Source organism: Hetaerina americana, unplaced genomic scaffold (genome assembly GCF_022747635.1).
Source record: "Hetaerina americana unplaced genomic scaffold, ioHetAmer1.1.p SCAF_5, whole genome shotgun sequence".
Classification (NCBI taxonomy): Eukaryota; Metazoa; Arthropoda; class Insecta; order Odonata; family Calopterygidae; genus Hetaerina; species Hetaerina americana.
Window position 1 is genome coordinate 34890293 of NW_027287095.1, and position 27060 is coordinate 34917352.

At 40.3% G+C, this 27060-nt stretch overlaps 1 protein-coding gene across 1 annotated transcript in view; it reads right to left on the reverse strand.

Annotated features, from left to right (window-relative positions):
* Window positions 1-26015, reverse strand: part of LOC139693976 (Fanconi anemia group J protein homolog) — a 646712-nt gene extending 620697 nt beyond the window's left edge. Inside the window, exons 1-2 of the mRNA XM_071592353.1 lie at window positions 25789-26015; window positions 25071-25182 (exon numbers count right to left, since the gene is read on the reverse strand). Coding sequence (XP_071448454.1) covers window positions 25071-25182; window positions 25789-25953 — 277 coding nt within the window. The 5' untranslated portion in view covers window positions 25954-26015. The remainder of the gene's footprint in view (window positions 1-25070; window positions 25183-25788) is intronic.
* Between the last annotated feature and the right edge of the window lie 1045 nt (window positions 26016-27060).

Below are 27060 nucleotides of genomic sequence, written 5' to 3' on the forward strand. Positions count from 1 at the left end.
AGCTGGTAAACGCCATTGTTGAGGTTTTACGCCGTGTTGTGTGGCTATAGATATCAGCGACTAAAACCCAAAACATCTGCTTGGATCGACACAATAGTAATTTTTCATTTAGGAAGTAATAACAACTATTCTCTCATTCAAGAGCGCCATTCCAAAACCGCCCGGAAAATTCCAAGGAGGAAAAAAAAACGCCCCCTCGACTACCGAAACGATCCCGAACTGCGAATCACGGAATATGCCCATCTAAATTTTCTCATCCCGCCCACATTCACCCAGCCCGGGTCTTCACATAAATTTTTTTTTCAAAACCCTTAAAAGACCCTAAAACCGCTGCCCACTTCGCGACAAACACGCTAAACAGCAGCGGGATGAGAGATAGGGACGCAGGGTGGGATGGGGAATTGGGGAAGGGAGAATGAGGGGGGGAAGAGAGAGAGAGCGAGGGAGGGAAGGGTGAGGGGGATGACGGAAATTTTGGGCGGGAGAGGTTGAGGGAAGGAGGGGCGCGAGGAGGAGGGCGGGTGGTAAGTGGCTAGCACCACCAGGCACGACACGCCACACAACGCGGGCAAGGCACCGCCACCACCTCCTCCGCCACCCCACGCGGAACCCTTAAGGTTGGGGAAGGGGTTGGTGGGGTGTAAAGGGGGTGAGGATCACGACTCTTTGGTGATCATAATCCGCCCATCCACTCCCGGATGATGATCGTCCTCCTTCCATGGCGCAGGCTTTAAAAAGTCCTATATGCTGGGCACACCATAAACACCTAGCGTCAGGAAGATAAATGCTTTAGGGGGATGGTATATATCCTCCTCCCCGTCACGGGCACATTACCCACCCCCCGCCAACCCCAACCCTTTTCCGACCCCTTCCCCAGGTCCTCCTCTTCCGCCGGTCTCGGACGCCTCTTCTTCCAAAGGGGGCACCCATTTCCCCCCCCCCCACCTGTCGCCCAAATCCCCTCCCGCGGCAAGGCTCACGCAATCCGCGGCTCGCCCGTGCACTTTTTATCTCCTTGGGCGCGCGGATTCGGGAAGTGGGGTGACGAAGGCGAACGGGACTATGGGGGGGGGGCAGGGGAGCATCGGCGTAGGGGAGCAGGAGGGAACACGAAGGGCGGGGTCGCCGGGAATCACAATCACGACGGGGACGGGACGGCGGAAAGAGACGGGATGGCGCATCCGGAGACGTTGGATTGAAGCGACCCACCAATTGGGGAAAGGGGTAGAAAGTTGACGCTTTAGACACGGCCCGCGGGGACGCACAGCTTATCATTCAGAGGCTTTCTCGCGTATCTTTGGGCTGTCCTTAAATCTGGTAAGAACTATGGCGGAAAAAGATGACGTAGCGTTTCTTTAAGTTCCCTTAAGAGGATTTACGTAGGTCCAGGGGAATAATATCTTATATAAAGTTTATTGCTGGGGAATATCTTATATAAGGTTTATTGCTGTATTACTCCAACGATTAATTATACTAGTTTTTAATTTCTGAAATAATGAATACTGTTAATTTCCACAGCGATTGATTGATTGTGATCAATGACAATGCACCATCACCAAATATTTTACACACAAATATTATGTAAATGTTTAGATTATGATGCATTGATATTAAAACTGGCGGCACTCCATAAATGGCTGATGAACATGACAATTTTTATTATTTCGTGAACTGCCTCATTTCCACCAATTAGAACCTGCCTAATATACTTCTTTCAAAATGAATGCTTCATTTCGTGGAACGCATTCTAATATCAACCAAATCCAATGAATAGTTCGCCTTACGAGATAGTTTATTTTTTAAGGGCAATTCAATTGAACTGGTCAGGATCTGCCGTGAAAAACGCTTCCATCAAACATGAAGGAATATTTTTCGGACAAAGGTGTCATAATTATTATACGAAAAATTGTTTTGTCATTCATGGTATTGTACCATTTTTTCAAAGTCGAACCCGTAATTGCCGGTTTACCGTAATGAGTAAATAAATAATCGTAATGAAACACCAAAACACATTTTTTTAAATTTTTTTAATTGAGGACCCTGGTAGATATATAAGAATAGCGCCAATAATTATTTCAGAGGGAAGGTTCATAACTTACGGATACTAAGTGGGGTGGGGGTAATAAAGCCGAAAATGGGCGACCACGTAGCTACCCGAACTGGGCGAAGGATCGTTCCGAATTCTCGACCCAAACTGCATTTCTCAATCTGATTCGCCCTAAGAAGGCAACGGTTCTAGAAAACGCTACTTTAAGATTCCTTCGGCTGCATTAAAAAAATAATGACGGAACGTGACTCGAAATCCGCTCAGCTTCAAACAAACCATTACGTGAGTCGCTCAAAGGAAAATGGCTGCACGTGGGAGATGCATAAGCAAATTACACAAACGGGAAAGATTCCAAAAATGATCTTAAGTCATCCGATACAAACGTTTTCCACAAATTCTCATCGTTATTGCTTCTTGAAATTCATCCTATGCTCCACTTTTCCGACTTCTTACAATTCAAATTTTCATTTTTTTTATGAAGTAAAACTGGAGCTATTTGACAGAAGGCTATTCTATGATAGACTCCAGGCAGTATCTATCCATGGAAGACATAATAGACCAGGGGTAAAAAAAACCTTTACGAGTAAGAGGCGGACCAACATATGTATGTGGAAAATGGTAGACGGGCCGGATTTAAAAGAACAAGCATTTTATTCACCTATTATTACACATGGCGTTCTTTAACATAAATAAATGGACGAGCTCACAAGAAAATAAAAGATTGCAAGCATAGAACATGTGCGCAAATAAATTATCAACGATAATTTATTTAAATAAGACAGTTGGGTGCCGAAGTTGTGTGTCCATGAAAAGAAATTATTCTAATTGCATGAGATGACGAGGTAGCCAGTAACATTCATTTTTCACGATAGGAGTATCTCGAACAACCCCTGGCTGAGGGACATCTGTATTTGGTATCCAATGCGTCCGTGGGCCATACAGATACCTTTCGCGGTCCGTACTTTTGGGACACCTATCGAAGAAAAAATCAGTATTTGAAAGAGTCAGCAGATTACCCAAAAACGCATGAAAACGAGCTGAATCTGGAAATACTCCTTCCACTACATTACCATCGATGATCCAAGAAGTGTGGAAACACCCACTTATTTCATCAAAATAATAACAAAACGGCTTATTCGTATTAACGCGAACCAGACTTACCACGTGGTCCTGGATCAAAACATATTTTATTGAATAAAACAATTCTCCTGAATCATCTCAACACTGCCAGGTCCTAATAATATTTACGTACTTCTAAGAATAGCATCTAACCAAGGTGGTCCAAAATATTAGAAGTCCGACAATACTTTCCATTGTTGAACCCATCCGTGACGATATTAATTAAAATATTCAAATACATCCCATGGATGGCCACTATCCGCACACACTGGGTAAAGCGCCATTCTTACAACTGGCTAGGTAATTCTTACACAGGCAAGGCAACTAAAATTCAAAGTTAACTGTACTTTTGAAGGAAATTACGGCAAATATGTAGTCATAAACAGGACAAATGAAACTAAGTTACAAAATCGTTTGGCACCAAAATCTAGATAGGAATATAAACGCGAACATCTTAATGACATTCCTGTCACACCGTAACTTAGAGGAGTTTAATCTCAAATATCCAGGAGAATGGCACAAATTCAAATTATCTAGTTCTTCCCCGATAAGAAAATAGAGACAAGTTTTTAAAAGGGTAATTAATTCCAATTAATTCGTTTATCAAAAATGCAAAACATAAGAAGTGAAAATTATCTTTAAAGTAAATTTGAGAACAATAAACTGTGTGAAATCATAAGCGAGAATATTATAACCAAATCCATCATTTTGTAGCACACAAATTTGAAAAAATATAAAATCAACATTTTTAGAGGTATTTTTGTGGTGCCTTGTGCCGTTTAAGAGATTAAAAAAATTACTGAAATTACTATTACCGAAAAATAATGTAACACCTTGGTTCATTATAACGTTTACACTTCCATATACAATGGGGTCGCTATTCGGGGGAACACGCTATCGAATCTTGGAGAGGAATTAACAGCAAATCGAATTTTGGAAGCAGACGATAATGGAGGTTTCAGTCTAAATAAAAGGAGGTTCATCAGTAACCGCGAAAATAAAAAAAACGACAATAATTCACCGAATCATATCCACTGAATTTCTCATGTCAGTAATTTATTTTTATCAAATTCACAAAAACTAGGCGCGCTTAATGAAAAAATACCAACTAATTCATGACATTCTAGCCCCCTTCCTCAAGATCCAAGCACGGACAAAATACTGTTTCACACAACGACATAACATGGACGAATAGGCGGATAATAATAATAATTAAACCACCATATGGGATTGGGGGTGGGATTGAGACTGGATAGTCCATTCTTCCACCTAACCTCTAAACGTACGGATGGATGCATCTAGTGCAATGACGCCCTCTATTGCTTACCTATATTTGGTTTACCTTAAGTACTAGGGTGTACGTATAACACCCTAAAATGGTATGGTTTATCATCAATCATTGGATCCTACTCAAGGATTTACCTTTTTTACAATGAGTGTTTGCGCTTCTCTCTCATGGAACCTCGCAGTGGGACAGCGTATTATCAATTTTCAATTTGCTTTAAAATGGCACAACATACTAGGCTAATTTATTTTAAAGAAGGGCTCACCTTACGATTCCTTTGACATCGTGAATAAAATACTTTCTAAATCATATTCCATTGAAAAGTACACATTCAGAGATATGTAACTGGTTTACTGTCGCATAAAAAGCCACTAAAAGGTTTGCATTTTTTGCTTGTTTTTTTTAGATAAATAAATCCATGATAGATAAGCTCGGTCGGGCCACTGGTGGTTTATGGATCTACTTTTGAGAAATTTAGCGGCAAATCAACCTTGCTCGAACCACAGCCCGCTTAAGGCTCTCAAATACCGTGCGTGCAGGCGGAAATTGACAACCAGAAGTTCGCCACATATCAAAATTATATTTAAGGCTCTAACCATAACCACGGTAATTAGGAAAGGCTGGATTGAAATTTGGGAGTAGAGGTCACCTACTACACAAGTCCTTGGGGGCTTGGGGGACCAGTTCCTTTATCTATGCCACCTGCGGATTTCCAGAAACACTTGGTGCCCGAAAAATCACACAGCCTGGGTGAAGCCGAGGGTGCCCAGAGTACCTGTAGTAGAACTCGGTTTCTTCGGTCTTAAGTCCAGCGCTCTGCCCACTGGACTACCACGCCCCTTAATTTCAACTCTACAGTCGCATAAATGGAAGAATTATTTTGGAATGAATAACATTGTAAATGTAAGAATTAACAACATTTCTGGGTCGGTGACTTCACCAAAAAATATTACTTCTACGAGAGTCAGGATGAACTCTTGATCAGTCCCACAGATGTATTGGAAAAATTTTAGCTGCCAGCATTAATGTCGGCAGTTCTGAATTTGGATATAATTCCTTCAAACGATAACTTCTTACACATGGGAAAAAGTACACTCCCAAAATTATTAACCGCTTTATTTCGTGCAATTAACATCATTATTATTTCATAAATCATGGTTTCAGTAGAAAAAGCTAGATATAATAGCTAACGGTGGTAGCTTCCCGACGGGCTTGGTACTATTAATGAATTTCAGATAAAAATACAAGTATTATGATAGTTACGTGAATGCCCAATTTTCCCGATAGGCTGTATCGCGGGGTAACGGACCGTAAGTTACATAAATTTGCACATTTATTGGTACTCCTGATAAGATTACTGAGAATTGGGCTCTCTTCAAATGCCGGAAGAAAATAGATAATTTCCTGTTATTCTAGTTTTTTTCTGACCGCGTTATTTGTCTAATATTTTACACATTTACTAGTTTTTCCGATCTTCGGTCTTCCTGGAAAACTGATTCTTGGAACGATTTAAGTTATTACTCCCGCCATGCATTCAAATATCACGACCAAAAACGATCAAAAATTTCGTGAACAATACGAAAAAGGTACATTACCTCACTTTAGACTAACTTCATAGCACAAGCTCTAAAAAAGTTGCTTGAATTTTCCCCTTCAAACTTTTTTTCTCAAGCAATTGCGACAGAAATAATATGGCCACAGAAACACCCGTGGCTTTTAACGAGCACCCCTCAAAAAGGAAACATGTTATCAAAATTTATTAATGAAATACTGTCCAGTGAGTTATGTACAGTGAAAAGAGCGACAAAAAACCATAATTTACGGGTATCATTTCACTTTGAATAATGGTAACAGCAATTCTTTGTTCTGCCTCGATAATTTCCAAAATGATAACTTTCAACTCTTCTTAAAACCCAACATATTAACACGGTGTAGCATGTACTCATTTGATGACATTTCAATGCCTAGAAGTTGGCATTCCAATGTTTGCGCATTTCTCCGTAACAACCAAAGCTCCCTAGGCTCCTTTTGACGACAATTGACGATATTTCTTATTAAATATGATGAAGATGACACAGTGGAAACTAAAAATCCACCTGGGTCTAACGTAACTGAAAATCACCGGTGGATATCCACCGAATATAACTCTTCCTAACCCCAGAAAAAAATACAGCAGATCTATATGAAAAATAAGAACTGTACCCCTTCACTATACGCTCGTCGACTACTGTGCTAGAATCATTTAGGTTAGAATTTTTGGCCCGAACGTGACATTTAGAGAAGAGAATAAAATACCCCCACATACATTCATGCCCTTTGTAGATCTGAGAAAAGGATTCGAAAATATCAAATGAAATAAAATACACCTAATAGCTGAGAATGTAGGGATGCCTTAAATTATAGAAAAATGAGCCAATTATGATAAAATTGCAATAGAACTAGTAAGCCGTGCAATAACACTAGTCAGCCTTAATTGAACCTGGAGCTACAAAAAAGGGCATATGAATATCGAAAGATGTAACCCGAGGATGTGTGCCCTCTCATCCTATTTCTCCAACGCCTCTATCGATAAATAAATAACTGAAATCCATATGAATGCCTTTGACTTGGGTGTCCACGGAGAAATAGCAGTGTATTGAGTTTTTCGAACGATATAGCTGCCGTAACCGCAAGGAAACAATGTAATTAGTATAGTAACAAAAATTAATGGACGTATGAAATACAGAGATCAAACTGTAGAACCAAAAGAAAGAAGACGGAGTAAGATTTGTTATTCTGAAAGTAGGATAGCCATCGATGGAAATGCCGACCCCGGTGGCGGCGGGGTAACGTCCTCGTCTGCCATTCCAAGGGTCGCGGGTTCGATTCCCGCCTGGGTGACTTTTCCTCCACCTAGGGCTTGGGTGTTTGTAAATGTGATCATTGTTATCGTTGTTAATAGTTCGATGTAAAGGCCAGAATGCGCTGTTTTCGGACTTATACTGAATAAATAAATAAATAAATAAAATAAATAAAAAAACAGAAGTAAATAACTCGTAAAATATTTCAGGCAAAGCGGGTATTTTCTCCTCCATTAATGATCGGGATTACAAGGCCGGATGTGTAGAAGAACTTCATCAAATATATATGTATATATATACATATATATATATATATATATATATATATATATATATATATATATATATATATAAATTGTACAGCAACAGACAATATAGAAACACATAAAAAGATCACTCACACGTTATTTCTTGATCATTTCGACGGAATTCTGCTCCGTCTTCATCGGAAGATAGAGAAGTAATGGCAAACGCCCAAAACTTCTCTATCATTCCTACCTCCGGGTCTTCCCATACCCCTTTAATCCTTGCCTCCTCATATAAATTGAACAACAACGGTGATAATGGGCAACCCTGCCTTACACCTCTTCCTAACACTGTCCATCTGGACTCTCCGTCCCCTACTCGCACCTGAGCAGTCTGAGACATGTACAGGTGGCGGATTAACCTCCTTTCCCTCCAATCTATTCCTATTTTCTTCAATATACTCTTAAGGTTTTCCTAATTCAGTCTATCAAACACCTTTTTTTGAAATCTACGAAACAGGCAAATACGTCCTGATTGTTTTCTATGTTCCTCTCAATTAGTGATCTCATTATGGAAATGGCATCTAGTGTGCCTCTCCCCTTCCTGAACTCATGTTTACAATCCCCCTACGTAGTCATTTGCCCTGCTCTCCATTCTCTTGTCGATGATCCTGAGGACCACGCAAGCTGCTTGCAATATCAAACTTATTGTTCTGTAGTCCTCACATGATGTGCCCTTTACCTTTTTCGGAATAGGTACTAACACTGATCTCACAAAGTCTTCCGGCCAGATTCCCTCCTCGTAAATACTACGAAACAGCCCATATAGGCTCTTCCTCCCATATTTTCCTAAACCTTTTAGTTGTTCCGAAGGAATGGCATCCACCCCCACGGCCTTATTCAGTTCCATCTCCCTTAATACCCTTTCTATCTCAAAGTCGAGCATACCTGGACCAAAGCTATCTTTCTCTACGTCATGTTCCTTTTCTATGTCTAACTTTGTTGGTCTAAGTTCTTTACTATACAGTTATTCTATATTTCCTTTTCTACGGTATTGAGGCTCGGAGAATTACAGCAGCAGAAACTTGAGAAACAATTTTATTAAAAGTAAATTATTTTACTTCTCGCTATTTGAATGCTTGTCATTTTGAACCATATATTAAATTCGATTCACGCCATCATGGAAGGCATTTCGCTAGGGGGGGGATCCACTAGGCTGGTGGAAAGGTGTTCCATACCAATGTTAGGACTGATGACCGGTGATGATGATGGAGGGCTATTCACATGAAATATATACGAGGGTCATCCGGAAAGTAGTACCCGTTCGTGCCGCATGAAGTGCTGACGACGCGAGTAGCCGCTGGACGAGGTCAGATAGCTTCAGTGGCTTGTCTGCCTTCTCTGAGCCAAGTTGCGTGACGCTAGCATTGCCTGTGTTGTTTCTGTGATTGTTTACAATGTTTAAAAAAATTGAGAACGCCGCCAGTTGTGAAGTGAGGGCAGTGATTAAATTCCTCAATGCAAGAAACGTTCGCCCATGTGATATTCATCGCCAATTAAAGGAGGTGTATGGAGACAATGTAATGGACGAGTCGTCTGTTCGGCGGTGGTGTCGCAACTTCAACATGGGGAGGGGGAACACACACGACGATGAGCGTTCGGGGAGACCGTCTGTCATTACAGACCAACTGGTGAGCTCAGTTGACGAATTCGTGAGGAACGATCGGCGCGTCACAATTGATGACATCTGTGAGCATTTTCCCAATGTTTCTCGAACAATTGTTCATGAAATTGTTAAACACCATCTGCATTATGCAAAAATTTGTGCAAGATGGGTCCCTCGCGTATCTCAATGAGCTGGCGGCGAAGGACTATGCAGCAGGAATACAGAAACTTGTCACACGTTATGACAAATGCCTTAATTTGCTTGGAGATTATGTTGAGAAGGAGTTTAAAGTATCCTCTTTCAAATAAAATTTTTTATGTTTGTTAATATTTACTTTTGTGTCTTTATTTCACGAACGGGTACTACTTTCCGGATGACCTCGTACATGGGAAACTTCCCCTATTAATAGTGTACTCAGTGTTACCTACATGACGCTCGCGAAAATCTCTAATTAATGCTCTTGAACACATTCACATAACAAATCAATCCATCCTTTAATATGAAACGAAAAGGTCTGGTGTACTCCGTGGAAATCGTTAAGACTTTTGAGAAACATAATAATCAACATTTATGTTGCCTGAAATCTTCAACTTATGTGCATTTATGTCAAAATAAAAATAATGAATAAAGAGAATCGTATGAAATAAATCCTTCGACCTGGCGTGAAGTTCGAGCAGGTAATTTAAGTCAAAAGTCATTCAGGTCGGTGACGTTAGGGATATCTCCTAGAGTGGAGTTTTCACTCCCATGAAAAATGTTTAACAAGAATTATGGCCCACTTCGGCTCTGTTTAACTCTGAAGTCCGGTTTCTCACTGGTTCCACTCGAGACAAGTTTACTTTGATGATACACCTCTATCTAAATGGCTTCCAGAAGTCGCGCAACTATTTAAACTACTAGTAGCCCGTCAGCATAGGGAAGACCCAGCGAGCCAAGGATAACGGCTTGGTTTGATTTCCAATGTTACATGTATCATTGGGAATACCACTAGGTTATGCGAGGCAACATGGTAATAATTATACTTAAACTTTTGATTTGACTTATTCTATACACTTGAGTGACTGAAAATCTTACATTTCCTGCGATGGCCGGCCACATAACATACGGTGCACGGTGAACATATTAAAATGAGAAACAAAACATTTATTTTTTTTCTTCCACCTAATCCACAAAATGTCAACGAAAAACTGCAGAGATCCAAATGTCCAAATATAAACTAATAGTTCAAAACCACAAAATAAACGCCCACACAACATAACGCGCGAAGGCTCTAAAGCATCCAACCTACAGCCTACACCCTAATTAAAATGCCACACATAGGGGGAAGGAATGCCGAAGAGGGTAAACAATGGCAAGCAGAACCGCGGCCGGAAACTATGAAGATGGTTTTTCTTCAGTTTTCAAAGCAAATTTTACTCCTCTTTCGTGTAAATGAAATATTGACTTCATTACCCAGGTTGCGCGTTAAGTAGAGAGGCAAGACTCAAAGAGGACGGATAGGTGTTTTTTCCGCACTGGTTACGTCGGATTTAGAATAAGTGGTGGGTATTTAGGTCGGCCAAGAGACGCAGGTTTCGGCGCTCAGACAGAAGGGAAGAGATAAACGGGAGCGGAAGTCTGGATGCGGAATCGGGAGCGACAGAGGCGGGGATAAAGTGAGGGTGAATGAAGGAGAGCGAGAGAGTGGTCGGAGGGAGGAAAGAGGGGGGAGAGAGAGATGTGGGTGCAAACGGGACAGCAGCAGAGGGGATTGGCGTTTCAGACGCGCGCCGTGTATGTGTGCACACAAGTGTGCGTGCGTACCTGTGTGTACGTTGGTGCCCGCGCTTTCGGGATGGGGGTGGGTGAAGGTGCGGAGGAGGAGGAGAAGGAGTAGACGTCGGAGGAGGCGGGGGCGTAAGCTGGAGACACCGACTCCGGGGGCTGCTGTCGCATGCGGAGAGATTCCCGCGGGAGATAAGGAAGGGCGTGGAGGGAAGGCCATAATTTAAATAAATTGCGCCGCTTTCGGGAAAAGGACGAAAGGGCGGTGGGGAGGGGTGAGGGGCAGCGGAGGGACGGTTTGTGTAGAGGGCTGGGGTCCCGAGAGAGGGAAGGGTACGGAGGGGGAAGGAGGAAGAAGAAAAGGGCGGGTTGAGGGAGGAAGACGACCAGACGGGATGGATGGGAAAGGGTTCGCGGGGGAGGGGTCGGGGGCGGAATGGGACCGGGAGGGGGGGAGGAGGAGGAGACAGAGGAGGAGGTAGGCGGAGGTGGTGAAGTCGACGACGACAGCGGAAGCATCGGAGGGTGGAGAGGAATTAGGCAGGCACGGCCATTTGCGAGGAGGATTGCGGCGAGGGGTGGGCGGGTGGGTGGGTGGTGGGCGGCGCAGGCGGGAGAGTGAGTTAAGTAGGGAGAGTGAGTGGGTGGGATGAGGAAGAGAAGGGTTTCGTCACAAGGTTACGAGGAGACACCGCTTAAGGCAAATGTATTCCATCGTCTCTGAAATAATGGCCGCAGTTAAGCTAACTATCCCTCAAATGCTCCACGGAGGCACTTGGCGATGAATAACCAACATCATGTGCTCGATAGCGGGACGAGATAAAGAGGAACACGAGTTTAACATTGGAGCGAGGTCTTTTCCCCTTTCAAAATCAATTTCTTGAGCGTCTCTTCAGCGGCGGGGAAGGAGAGTCCGATTCTCTCAGACGCGGCCAAAGTCGCTCAGAAGTTTTTTAGATTAAAAATGTAAGGGAGCGAATACCTTTCTCCTGAGCCCGTTACCAACTTCCTTCTCACTCCCGTTTTTCTATCTCTCCCGCGCAAAATAAAATTACATCTTCACATCCGGCTGTTCCTTTTAAACCCTCCAGTTAGGGATGGCCATTACGACGCCCATTTAAGCAAGAATTTCGCAATGAATTCGCTGTAACACCGCAGTATTCTTAAGTAGCAATTTCTCTTAGAGCTTCTGAGGAATTTCAATTATTTTCACATCTTAACGGCGGAAAAATGCTATGTATCCCTCCTTCATAATGACGCATGCATGAATTTCAAATGTAAAACAGGGTACAGATCCTTTCAAAGACGTGTAATTTTAATAAGTTGGTTTTAATGATTGATTAATGATATACATTAATGATGGAATTGATGTATTTCGCAGGGAGATGCATATATAGGAAAGAGGTGTGCAAGGACACAAGCATTGTAAATATCCATGTCTAAAATAAATCGCTAAATTGTAATTGGCATTACTGAACGGCTTCCGAAAAACATACCACCATATTTCATAAAAATACAGCTGCCCGTCAACAACGTTGTGATCACGCACATTAAGAAACATGGTTGAAACTCATAATCTCATAATTAAGTCATAATCACTATTCTACCGATTCTGAACAGGTTTTTATAGGTCCATCACTGCATTATTCATCGCCTTGGCTCTCTTGGGTACGAAGTATTTTTCTTTGCTTCTCTTCTAAGCCCTGTCTGAAAGCACGCTTAATTCCCCAAGCCTTCCTATTTCCTTATATGGTAGTTAACCAAAAAGTTGACTTCGTTGGGTGAGGGTAGAGCTCGCCCGGAACTAACCCTTACGGCGGGCTTTCAAGTTATGCGCGCCAGTTCTTTCCAAGTGCCGCAATTGGTGTTCTCACAATGTTATATCAACTATAAAGGCGCACCGCTTGGATTTTAGATTTAGGAATTGCCCAAATGCAGAACACGGATTTGGATCTGGGAACCATCAGTCAGCAGTCCAATACTCTACTCGGCAAACAAATTCCCCCACCCCAAACAGATACATTAAATCTGCAAAAAAACACCATTTTCGTAAGAGCTACCATTGCAATACGAGAAGGACAAAAAAATCCACTCATTTAAAAAATGAAAAATTAATAATTATTTTCTACGTAAATGTACCAATAATGTTCACGCAAGCTAGTAATCCATGACTTATCGTAATTTTAGAAAACGATACGCGGGGATGAGTACACGGGACTTAAAAAAACAAGTAAATTGGAAATATCAGACGTCAAAACATTCAGAAACCACTTCAATCGCTCAATACCGACGACATAGGCATGGCCAATGAAATCTAAAGAGAAAGTGGTGAATGCTAATTTGATAAGGATTCCTTGAAGCCAGTGACGAACCTGAAAAATTAGTCTTTTGAACTAGGGCATTGTCCTTAATGTGAAAGTCTCTCGGCTGAACAACCGATTCCTAATGGGGTGTCGAGCTCTATCTGGCGGAAGCGACGAAAGTGGCCGACAAAAAAAAAGGATAAAACCCGAATCAAGGTAAAAACTAAACGTGCAGGCTTCAGGTGGCACGTACACTAGCCGAGAGCCGGATGCCCCAAAACGAGGTGTGCTCGATTGGATCTAGAGGACGAAAATGTACTCTTTGCACTAGACCAAATAATACCTTTCCAGAAATAAAAGCAGGCAGAAACTCCCGACGCATCATAGTACACATATCTTGACGAGATGACTGATGTCGAAGGATCAACACATCCGATACGGTGATTAATGGTGGCCGGGTTGGTTTGGGGGACAGTGCAAAGGGTCAACTCAAAGGACACGGTTCGTATCTCTTGCGAATGCTAGTTGGTTCGATCCGTCGGATATCCAATGGTGGGCGTTGTACCACACAACTCCTGTCTTTCCCCTGCCAACGAGCAGAGGAAGAAATAATAGTGATACTTTGCGCTCGCCGATAATGCCAACCTAATATTTCCCGGAGGACAAGTATGATACGGAGGCTAGTGAACTGGTTTCCCAACCGAAGACCCCGCGTTCGAATCCCGAATGTGTTAGGGTTTTTTTCAGTGGTATACCAATCCCTACTTGGGTTGACGCGGAGAGCACTTCGGCGTAGTCCGCTATCTGTCGGATGGGATGCTCAACTGTGGACGCCTTGGCGCCTTTCGTTAAAGAGTACACTAACACCGACACCGGGTTGCTTTCCATTCTTCCTTCATTCCCTGAAATTCAATCTCTACCAAGTAACACGCTTATTTTAAATGCCGCATTTGACATGATCTGTCGGTGCTCTCCTCCAGGAACAACTGCTTAACCTTTTCCTGCGCGGAGGGAACTTGAAAAGAAAATGCGGGGGGGGGGCGAAATTGATATTTTACTCAACGTCCACACGCTTCAAAATATAAAGTGATACAGGAATTGTAATCGGCAATAATAAGGAATAATTCACACACTCGCGTTTCCGACGTAGACGTCTTCGGGGAATGTTCGAGAAAGCTGACGCACAAGCGTCGGTGACGTCAAAGAAAACCCACTTGCGTGCGATGCCTAAAAGTTAATTGAAATTCCATTTCAACAGATAACGGCGGCCTCGAAATTTGTAACAAACGACCTAAATGTCAAAATTGTTCAGTTTTTGCTAAAAGTCAGTTCAAACTTACCGGTTTTCACTAATTTTCTCATTACGGCCGATCAATCGCTATGTCGTCTTTTCTAGGGTCTTCACGCTTGCAAAGTTGAATTTTTGCAAGTATGACCGCGCCGACTAACGCATTTCAGATATAACTATTCCTGACCCCTGATTTGCTCTCCTAAGTACGCTACGCGTGCAAGTGAGCTAGCAAAATGGTGTAATATTTTTTTCGAATCTACAACGCAATGTAAACATTAAAAACCCAGTCACGAAATATGCACACTTGGAGAAAGATATTTGGACCTCATGCCAAAAACGATATGATTTTGAAATAAAACAAATATCCGTAACGCGTGTCAGTTTAGTGTGTAATGTTCACGCGGAGTTAACCGATCGTTTACTACCACAAGCAATGAGTTAGACCGAATTTTCCGTTTCTCGTTGCAGGGAAGGTGGGAATACCGTGTGCTGAAATTTCACTGGTGTCTATGAGGAGTGCAGGGACCATATTGAACAATTTTTCGCGATATATTTACCGACACGAGACCGAAATCTACCAATGGAATGGTTATGCCAAATGCCATACCTGACTAAAGCTCTCCGTGCTACAAGAACATTGAATTTTTTTCCGCTCAATATACTTTTCAGCATTGTTTCAAATGCTAAATTGCATCGCTCGACTCGGGGATATATTCTGCGTATCATGAAAATTAAATGTACATATTGGAGAAATTGTGAGCCTCTGGCACTTCCGTGGAAGCAAAACGATGTAAAAGGAAACGTAGGCGTAACAAAAGGAGAGAGAAATAAGAGGAAGAGGTTTCATTCCACCATATATTACGATCAAAAACAGTATAATACAGGACGGAAGAAGTTCGATGGGCGTAATAAGCAGAAAAAGCACGTGAAACGGTTGTGACGGTTATGAGACACTTATGATTCCCAAACATGGGACATTGGAACAGCTTAAAAGATATGAAGTGTGTTAGAGTTTTTGACATACGCGTACCGAATGAACGAATAAAATTGGACAAATAGTGAACTGAGAAGTAGAAGAGGAATGGCAATACTGAGGCATTATAAAGGAAAGGGATTTTTTCTTAAATGACGTTATGCCTTCGAGGTGGAATGGGGCGTGCCTTTTCATTGCGTTTCCATTCACATGGTACGGGGTCGGAAGGATACGAGAAATACACTTACGTAAGATCTATCAGTGCATTAATTCAGCCCATGTTCAAGAAAATAGAAATATCTTTTATTACCAAAGAACATGTTGTTCAAATTCCCACTAGTGAACTCGTTCGCTTGAGAATTATTTAAGTATCTATAACTCTATTGAAATAAGAGTGGGGATATTCGTTTTACATAACTGTGCATATTCGGTCACGGTTAAAATGTAAAGGAATAAAACTTACATTCAAGGTCGAGTACTTATTTCACGAAAAACACTTAATTAAAAGTGAACCACGTGTAATCGTTTTGAAAATCCCTTTCGCCAAACCTAAAACCGCTTTTTTAAATTTCTTTAGAAAAAAACGCGTTTGATAAATTAATGATAATGCCAATAACAACGAGTAAATACAATGGGTGAGAACATTTTCTTACGAATACTTGCAAAGAGCAAAAAATTGCAATTGAAAAAATGAAATAGGAGATGTATATTTATCAATAGGAGAGAATAGTTTAATTAAAGGACGATTCAAATGAGATATCAGATGGAATGGGGGTACACAGAAAATTAAATTATTAAGCCCGTAAATCAAACCACAGCAATACACCAGAAGTTTGGTTTGATAGGTAAGAACACGAGATACGCACACACTACGGTAGGGGCGCCGGAGTCTTCACCTACGCCGCATACAGTGACTCCGGATTATTTTCCTGTAAACTGTTACGCCTCGTGATCTTTTTGCATGCTTGGACTGTGCTTTCAGAGTCTAATTTTGGAAATGAGTGCCTTATTTTACACTTTCGCAACTGTAAAATAGCATTAATAATGTATCATGCAAACTCGCAGGCTGGAATGTTGTGTGGCAGAAATATCACTATCCAGCGGCGTCCTGGAAAATTTGACGAAAAAGGCCTGTCTATCCGTATGCATTGTCATGAGATGTCAATTAAAAAATTGATGCATAAGAGAACATAGCGCTAGCCCTCCAATTAAGCATTCAACCTCAAGCAATAGCAAAAATATACACAGCATATTTATACGAAATTTATATTTTTAAGTGTATTATAAATGCATGTCTCTGGTTTCTAAAATTGATAATGTTTCATTGCAGTACAATACGATTAGTGCTACACACCCAAAACGATTGAAATGAGAATAACCTGGCCAAGGAAACGGCTAAAAAGAAACTTGCTTTGGGTAAATGCTTTCTGCGATTGAAGAAAGGGAAATTTAAATAAGACAGGAAAAATGCAGATAACATACACAGGACAATATACATACATATCTCTAAAGAGAGAAGAAAAAAAACATTACGTAAAAATGGAAAAAAACTGGACACGGGACAAAAATGGACAAAACTCGACTGGAAAAAAATTATGAGTAGCAAAAATTACGTGCTGAGATAAATAAGAAAAGAAGATTAAAAATGAAATTGAGTTAGAGCTCATCTCTGAGAGAAAGGATAAAAGCAAACCTATGGACTTTTCGAATTAAGACAATGGCGATGTTGCTCACATTGTTCTCACCATGAATCTAGCGCAGTTTAGCAACTCCATACCAAAACTGTGAGTAGTAGTGATATTGAATAACTGGTGAGAGAAAACAATATTATGGATGAAAGGCTAGGTTAAAAAAGGCAAATTAAAAAGTTAACGTGGAACCATTTCAAATGCACGAAGAAGGAATAGTGATTCGAAGAATGCTTTTTCCGTAAAATGATCTGCTGCGAGAAACAGTAGGATTCAATAGGCCGTATTACGGCTACATTTAGACGAATAATTAACGAAAAAACTCAAAGACTCATAATGTTCAGTGGATGGAGAAAAGATGTAGCGCTAATGAAAAACAAAAAATCTTTTTTGAAACAATGATATATTTTATGAAAGCTTAGAGTCCTAAAAGCTAAAAATGCAACAACTTCAAAATGAAAAAAAACCATTCGCCTTGACCGGGATCAAGGTCAAGGCAAATGATTTTTCACTTTGAAATGTTTGCATTTTAACATATATTAGCGGATGACACCGTAAAAATTTACCATCGCGGCATCTCCTGCAGTTTTTTATGAAAGCCATTTTTGGAAGATAAAATTCAACCATCAATGATCAATTTTCCACAACAAATATATCCCAGAGCTCAAAACCAGAAATGTATCCATTTATTACGGAAATTACCCCGAAAAAATCAAGAGAAAAAATAAAAAATTAAAGGAAAATTATATTTTATCCCAGTTTTTTCATTAATTAATTCACTTTTTATAAGCCTTTACGGATAAGAAAATATTTTCCTTTGTGTACCTGAACGAGCTATCTATCTCTGAAGCATACAAATATCATTCACCTAATCAATGAAAAAAATGTTAAAACTAATGGCTAATGTGATTTTCCCTTCTTGAGCAAGGAGTAGTCCTTGTCAACCGTTCCCTGAAAACAATAAACATTTATTTTATTAAGCAATGATAACTGTAATGAAGCATGTGAGTATGCGCCAATCAGTTCCATCGAATAGGAATTTGTGAAGGACAAAAAATTAAAACCAGAAATTAATGTTAATCCAGCTGGTAATGAACCAGTATATAAAACAATCAATCCTAATAAACCACTTCGAAATAAAGATAAATACGTAACTTGTGTAACGCATGTATTGCGAAGTACTCAAAAGTAATAAAATCGTCATTCACAATAAGCGTTGATGTCACGAGTATTAATATAAAAGCAAAAAGAGCCATTTCCGTTACCTAAGTTAAATGGCCACAAATATATTTTTATTTGCAACCTTACCACTCCATAATTATTGCCGTCCAACCACTCTTAAAGGGCGACTTTTAAACAACAATAATATGCTGATTTTATATTTTAAAAACAACTGATTAGATATGGCGACTCTGGAAACCTATTTTTGCTGCTGTTAGCCACGTCCCTACCTGCCGTAGGAGGGAATATTAATTTTGTTTGCCTTACGCAAACAAATGCATGTAACTGTACCTATATTTAACTAGAAGGCTCATTTTCTACATGAAAAATATTTCAAATATTTAGGTTTAACATATTTTGACACACATAATTTAATCACGTTAATTTCGCTAATGAATGTCATCTCTACAGAGTGCAAGGAAGGAAATGTGTTATCGAGGTAAAATATCGCTTCTTCTCCAGTTCAAAAGGTATGCTCTATTCTACTTTATTTATCACCAAAATAGAACAGAAAACTGAAAAATAAGCAACTCACTATGCCTGAAATCGTGGGAGGAATGTTCATTCATCATAGTCCCAGCAAGATGAAGGAATCTAAGAACAATATTCCCGAAATTATTTCTTACGTCGTAAAAATAAACTAAAAGTTGGTTCAAAGGCAAAATATAAACTGCGATAAGCATTAAGGAATACGGCAAAATGATTCCTATTACCAATTTCACAAACTTTTATGTTACCCATTTAATTTTCCGTATTTTTATCGAATGGCAATAAAATAGCAAGCGGAATAAGTTTATCTTTATGCAATTTTCATCACCGTTCAATACCATTGCGTCTGTGATGATGGATGTCTATTTATTTACAAATAATAAGTTGGTGATGGAGGCACGAAACCAACAGTTGAAGCGGATGGTTTAAACCAATACTGAGACATTATTTTCCACTATATCGTATTTACAAAAAAAAACGGTAACACCAGTTATCTCTTAGGAAATTAGTTACGTACTCGTAGTTCCTGTGCTCACAAAAAAATGACATAATAATGCGGACGCAGATAGTTAAATGTCCTGATATCATGAGCTTAAATAAACTTAATGGTTACAGTCGTTAGAATATGATTTAAAAGATAGCAGCCGAAATTTACATTTGAGTTCTAGTACACTCGAACTACCGGAACCTGCCAAAGTAACTCGAAGTGAAAAAAAAGAACAAGTCTTAATACCGGAAAAGAAAGCAAAAATGCGAGAAGAAAATGTTTTTGTTGCAAAATAACAACTTCGTATTCTTCTTTACGAAATGCATAAGTTCCACAAGTCAAGCCTGAAGTTACAATTTTAATGATACTGTTCTTTCATGGCACTAACATAATTTATAAAAATATTTTACTTCCTATCGGTTATGTTACGATGCATGACCAAGTTTATGAATAAACCATGTCAGAATGTAGGGTTAGCTTTGGGGCACTTTATGACGCACTACTGACCATTCTGAATTTACGCTACTATGAAGATAAATAGGAACAAATGACGGTTGACTTTCATATTTTTATACAATTAAATAAGAGTTTCTCCCTCAAACTTCTTTCTAATTCACGAATATTTGGCGAAAAGTGCCATCATTTACTCAAAATTTTAAAATGTCGATACTTAATATTCAAGCTAATCTGCATTTTCAAAACCCCTACAACCGCGCTCGAAGGTGGCGAATTAATTTCACATTGCCAGTGGCTGAAATCATTGTTGGATGACATCTTCACGTCAATCTACATATTAAATAGACGATCTATGAGGAAAACACCATGTTGCTCATCAACCCTAGCTAAACCAGTAACACTGGGATCATTATACGACGGAAAAGATAAAAATGTCGTACTTTTACTGTCGCCTACGAGGAAAGAGTGGGGATTACGCTAGAGACTTGAAAGAAAAAAAAAAAAAATATACTGGAGGACTGATAATAAATATCAGCAGGGTGAATATTGAGCAACAAGGACTCTAATGTTTTAGGGCACTTACCTTCGGTGAAATAAAGTGAAATCAAATTTTTAAAAACACTTTTGGTTTGAACTTGCTTCGCGCCCCGTCTTCCGTCCAAACACCTTTCCTCGCGAAACTGAAAATACTGGAAAAAGTTGCGATAGTAATTCGTGTTTTTGGCAGACTTAATAACACCACTCTACTTATCACCGGAAAAAAAATTTACGTTGCCATTATATCCGGAACATAAAGTTTCAAACATGTAATCAGCTAGTCTCACCCCCATCAATAGGCTCGACTAGGCGCTTGGAAATATTGCCTGCGTTACGGAATTTATGAACATGATAAAACCGTTTTCGGTGAAATTATCAGCAGCAGTCTGGCGATAAATTACAAAGCCGGCTTGTACGAAGTATGAAGCTTTTAATGAAGCCACTTAGTTCCTTGCATACTCAACGGAGAGCGTGCGTATATACGTAATACATTACAGAACAAATGCAGCCAGATTGATACTTATCGGTATCTAAGTGAGATATACTTCTCTAAGCATAGGAGAGAAGCCTTTAGTATCAACAAGAACAATAACTAAGGTTTAAAGAAATACATACAAAAAACAAGGTTACTGAAAAATTAAGAAATGAAACTAGCCATGTACAATTAAGAATACTTCCCCCGCTCCTTGGTGCAGTCACCAACAGTGATTCTGATCCCATACAGTCGTGAGAAAAATTATAATTTCAATCGGCCGGTTGCATACTTCATCTCTCTACATGAGTTCTCCAGCCGGAGTACGACGGGACAAATAATAGATTTTTAACACCATCGTTAAAGAGACTTACTTCCAATTAATGCTAGAGATTTAATCTGTGATTTAGCCTTCCCTCCGTGAGTGATTCCAAACCTAGTTCCTCGAATAATCTTGACACGTCACTCAAGTTTATCATAACAACCTTTTACAAATCCAGCACCTCTACGCTGCATGTGATCTGATTTGGCAATCAATTCAACTTTGTGAGAATCCCGTGTACCAGCGATAAATTCTAAATGAGATTTCACTAAGGAAAGATAATATTTCTCTTTAACGTTCTCGTCACATTTTGCCAAGACTTCCAAAAATTCTAACTTTTTGGTGGCCTGTTCACATATTACCCGTACATGTTTCACTCAAGAGAGTTAGTCTATGTCTACACTTTCTGTTTCGGTATTTTGGTGCAATATGTTAATCCAAAATTGAATCACTTATTTTATTTAAATTTACATCTAAATTCAAGGTGCCGCACCAACACTCCATTGCATCATCAGTTAAAGTTACTTTAACTTTAAGACTTCGGACATCTCTGTAAACCACTGCATTGAAGGGAAATAAAAATACTATACCATTATCAACCACGGAGTTAATGTCTTTAACGTAGAGAAGGAATAAAAGAAGCCCGATGACACTTCCCTGGGGAACGTCTGAAGACTGAATCAGAGTTTACACCATCTATGACTACGCTTTGTACGCGACTACTCAAAAAGTTTTCAATCCAGCTTAGGATATTTTTCTCTGTGCCATAGGTTTCTACAAGCCCACACACACGGCCACACCCACGGCCTCTGCTACTTCGCGCACTTTCGTCCGTCGATCAGCGAGAATCATGGCGTGGACTTTTTGAGTGATTTCCTCGGTAACCACGTCTGCCAGGCGTCCTGGTCACTCCTCATCAAAAACAGATGTTCGCCCATGTTTAAATTCGTTGAACCAATATCTAACTGTGGTCATAGATGGCGAAGTGTCCCCATAAACAGCATCCAACTTTGCTTTTATCTCCTCGCATGTCTTCCCATCCAAAAACAAAAAGCGAATTACCGAACGATACTGTTTTTTTTCCATATTAGCGTAAATCACGAAAACGGTCTTACTGGAATGGCTGCCAAATCCAAACTAGCCTTTATATCAGTCTGAAATTAGTTTCACCGTCGTTTGATAGATGGCAGCACACGACGATAACATAAACTTCCCTCAGGAACGCCCTTTGTCGTCAAACACGGGTGCTTATTGAACCGCCCTCGTAACTTTATGAGAAGCTAGCTATGAAACACTTGGTCAAAAGCTTTTTTAAAGTACGGAAAAACCTCGCCCATCGGAATGTTATTTTCTCCCGAGCACAAAATATCATGGGAAAGAAGCGCATGTTGTCTGTCGCAGGATCAACCCTATCGGAAACCGTGCTGTTTTTTTATCCTGTACTCTTCACTATCGTGATGCTTTACTACCAAACTAACAATTAATTCGTATGTTTCATAGACCTGCAAGAAATGGATGTAGGGAAAATAGGCCTGTTATTACTCGAGTCCTCTCTCTCTCTCTCTCTCTGCCAATAGCAATAAATTTTTCATTCGCTATTTTCCTGGGAATTAGAAACCCTTTTGACCTAATAGGAATTTTTTAAACATGATCTCTAGATACGGCACAAGCCGACGCTAATTGCTTGAATATACGACCTGGCATTGGATCGGGTCCGGAGGCTTTGTTAGGGTTAATTTTTTCCTGCAAAATTTCTATTCCATGCGTGAAATTTCAATTTCAGGCATCGGTTGGCGGAAATGATTCGATCAGCTATCGGAGATATTTCATAGGGAATTTAGTGACAACACTTGGTAAGAAGGAATTCAATAGGTCGGTCTTGCATGAATTGCTGGTTTATACTCACGTTTTAATCGATTTTCAGTGAGTTAACTGTTGACTAATTTTCCTTGAGCTTTCCTAATAAAGGCCTACAATGATTTTGGATTCTCGTTCAGCTAAATGTTCGTTTTGCATTCGCATAACGCTTTTTTAAATTCTTTCTTGGCATTTAGCCACGACATAAGCGTGAATGACTTCATTCCGTTTGTTGCTAGAGACATCATTCCGTGAATTTTTCATCCTGGAATTTCATAACTTTCAATATCTTAGCAATTTTCTTATCTCCACGTTGGGCCATCTAGCTTCCGTCTTGTTTTTTATACAGACATGAAATGTTGCTTGTTAAACAAGCAACATTTCCTTCGAAGTTTCTTTTCTCTGATCCCACACGGAAAATTTAGCATTTATTAATACGTTGGCATTCTTTTAAGATTTTTATAGACATATTTAAGACCTTTTCGAGCACGTTCGCTTCAAACATTTCAAGAATATTAATGCACCTCGTTGGAGAAGAGACTAGCTGTGGAGTTATACGTAAAATAATTCAAAAACGAATTGAAGTTATTTTTGTCTTTACCCTCCGTCTTAAAGCCATATGTACTCAAATGAATAAATAGGGCATTGAAATATCTCCTGATTTTTATGTATCGTTCATTGTTTTGGGATGAGAAGTTTTTTATTTACTTGTCCACTACTAGTATAGAATTAATTCTATCCTTCGGTGGTCTGTAAATTTGTAAAAGTGTCTTTGGATTGAGGACTTTTAATAGACCAACAACCACTTACCAAACTTTTATCACAGTCCTGTTGGAAAACGAGTTATTTACTGTAGTAAAATCACCACCCCCTATTTTATATACTCTGCCAATTACGATACGTGAACCGAATAGTATTTTGGGAAAAGTTTACTGTCGGAGATTTCAGCGAATAACCAGTTTTCAGTTTCAATAATTACGTCTACGTCTATGATTATAATGAATTGACGATATTCAGCGGATTTATTTTTCAAACTTTATCAGTCAACAACTAATTTTAATATTGTTTCCTTGACATTATGGTTCCTTGAATTTTTACAATGAACGTTTTCTAATAATTGTCAAATCCCATATTAAATTTTCAATCCAATACACAATGATTCACGTCATTTGACCTAATGTATATATGTCTAGCGATGACTGACACTTCATTTAAAACTAAATTATGAGGCAAAGAGTACTGAAGAGACGCCCCATTTGACCTACAATTTATATATACCCTACTGCCCTATATACCATGTTTTGTTTGTGAATTACATAATTTGTGGCTTTCGCATGCGGCTTTTTCTTAATTACGGGTGGTGCCCTAACACCCCCCACCAAACGCCCTTGCGGCGACTTGCGGGGTGCTAAGTAGATGTAGATGTAGAAATCAGAGAAGGGCTGTAAAGAACGATCCAGTATTATTTTCTAGGTCATTGGGTGAACATACGGGTGTTGATTTGACTCAGCATTCCTGTCGAATCGTGGAAATGCAATTTACATATCAAGCAGTTACCTTTCGCTTGTAAAAAAGTTGATGTTCTCATGAATGACCGATGCTCAGATGCAATGGTTACGCTAAATTTAAATAAAACTATGAAGTCCATTGTAAAGGGAGCCGATTTGAGAATTATACAGCTATACCATCCGGCTGTGATAGAACATCAAACTTTAAGCATCAACAAGCTGCGTAAGCCAATTCTGATCATAAAAAAAACATTTAATTTTGAAAACATCTGAAAACCTCAAAAGCTTTTCAGTCATTTATCTTACGCAACTGCTCTCGTGAATTCATGGAATCGCCACTTAAAGAACTGGAATATGCTTCCTCGAGCCTTTGGTGAGTCAAACGGCAAGCAATTCAAGCGGAATCGCGTGCAGTTTTATAGCGCGCACACACACCTGAGGAGTACTCAATTAATTACACGAAGAATGAAATGAGCTCATCAAATGGAATGTGTACTCACCGGCCTCGGTGCGTTGCCACGCGATGGCGGAGCAGAGGAGAGCGAGGGTCTTGCCGGAACCAGTTGGACTTTCGATCAGGCTATTCTGCCCGCGCTGAAGACTTGTTATCACCTTCCGAGGAGACCAAAAACAAATACTATATGTTACCATTGGATTCAGCATTTCTTTTGCAACATAATTGTCTTCCAGGATAGAACCAAATCATCCAACAAACTTTGGATGTAAACGCAACAATTTCAGAGCGTAAAAATCATTCGCCTTGACTGGGATTCGAACCGGGATCCCTCGAGGTCCTAAGTATTTAAAGTTGGCTTTAACCCCGTGGACTGTAGCGCGTCGCGCACGACTACGAATGCCTGTGACATTGTATGTACGGTATTTCGTCACAACATCTTGTTCCTTTAAAGACCCAACATTTCTGAGTTTAAGAGGACGTCTCGATAGCTTAACTGGCTAAAGCACTCGACCGGACATTAAGGTTGATATCATGCCGAATGATTTTTACACTCTGAAATTTTTGCATTGAAATTCATATTAGCGGATGACTCCGTTTAAAAGTAACCGTTGCGGCATCTCCTGCAATTTATTGGAAATTTTGGAAGATTCAAAAGAAATGAGGACCTCAACACTGTAGCGAGGCCAGGCGAAGCAGGAGACGGAACTCTTTCACGCGGGGACCATGTATAAGTATTAGTAAAAGGAATGCGCAGGATTTACCTTCCCCATCATGGCGACCTGCGAGGAGTACGCGCGGCAGGGGAATCGAACTTTGACGCCGCCGATGGTGTAGTCGCAGGATGACGGGAGGGATGCTTTGCTGTCGTCGGTCGTGTCACTGGGTCCGTCACTGGAGCCAACTCCTGGGGTATTTGATTCAGCCATCACGAGGACACTGAGCGGAATGCCTTCCAAAATAGATCTCACTCGCGAGTGTAGATTTCAACCGGCAGGTGGAAAATGATTTGCTCTCCAAGGTGGGACCTGTAAACGGAAAAAAGTTCTCTTATTAGATGAGCTCAGATGACGTGAAGATGGAACTCACCGATTCTATAATTAGCTCATGTCAACGTGGCAAGTAAAATAAGATGTTTCCGGCTCCGATTTCGACACCATCCCTCATCCATTCAACGTCCCTTTCTTTTGCCGTGTGTAAACACAGTCCAATACCAACTGGCTGCTTGATGGGTATACATGAACATACAGTTACCATCCCTGATGTATTTAAAATTGAGATAGCATATTTTTTGTGATGAAAGTACGAGGGTCATCCGGAGAGTAGTACCCGTTCGTGCCGCATGAAGTGCTGACGACGCGAGTAGCCGCTGGACGAGGTCAGATAGCTTCAGTGGCTTGTCTGCCTTCTCTGAGCCAAGTTGCGTGACGCTAGCATTGCCTGTGTTGTTTCTGTGATTGTTTACAATGTTTAAAAAAATTGAGAACGCCGCCAGTTGTGAAGTGAGGGCAGTGATTAAATTCCTCAATGCAAGAAACGTTCGCCCATGTGATATTCATCGCCAATTAAAGGAGGTGTATGGAGACAATGTAATGGACGAGTCGTCTGTTCGGCGGTGGTGTCGCAACTTCAACATGGGGAGGGGGAACACACACGACGATGAGCGTTCGGGGAGACCGTCTGTCATTACAGACCAACTGGTGAGCTCAGTTGACGAATTCGTGAGGAACGATCGGCGCGTCACAATTGATGACATCTGTGAGCATTTTCCCAATGTTTCTCGAACAATTGTTCATGAAATTGTTAAACACCATCTGCATTATGCAAAAATTTGTGCAAGATGGGTCCCTCGCGTATCTCAATGAGCTGGCGGCGAAGGACTATGCAGCAGGAATACAGAAACTTGTCACACGTTATGACAAATGCCTTAATTTGCTTGGAGATTATGTTGAGAAGTAGTTTAAAGTATCCTCTTTCAAATAAAATTTTTTATGTTTGTTAATATTTACTTTTGTGTCTTTATTTCACGAACGGGT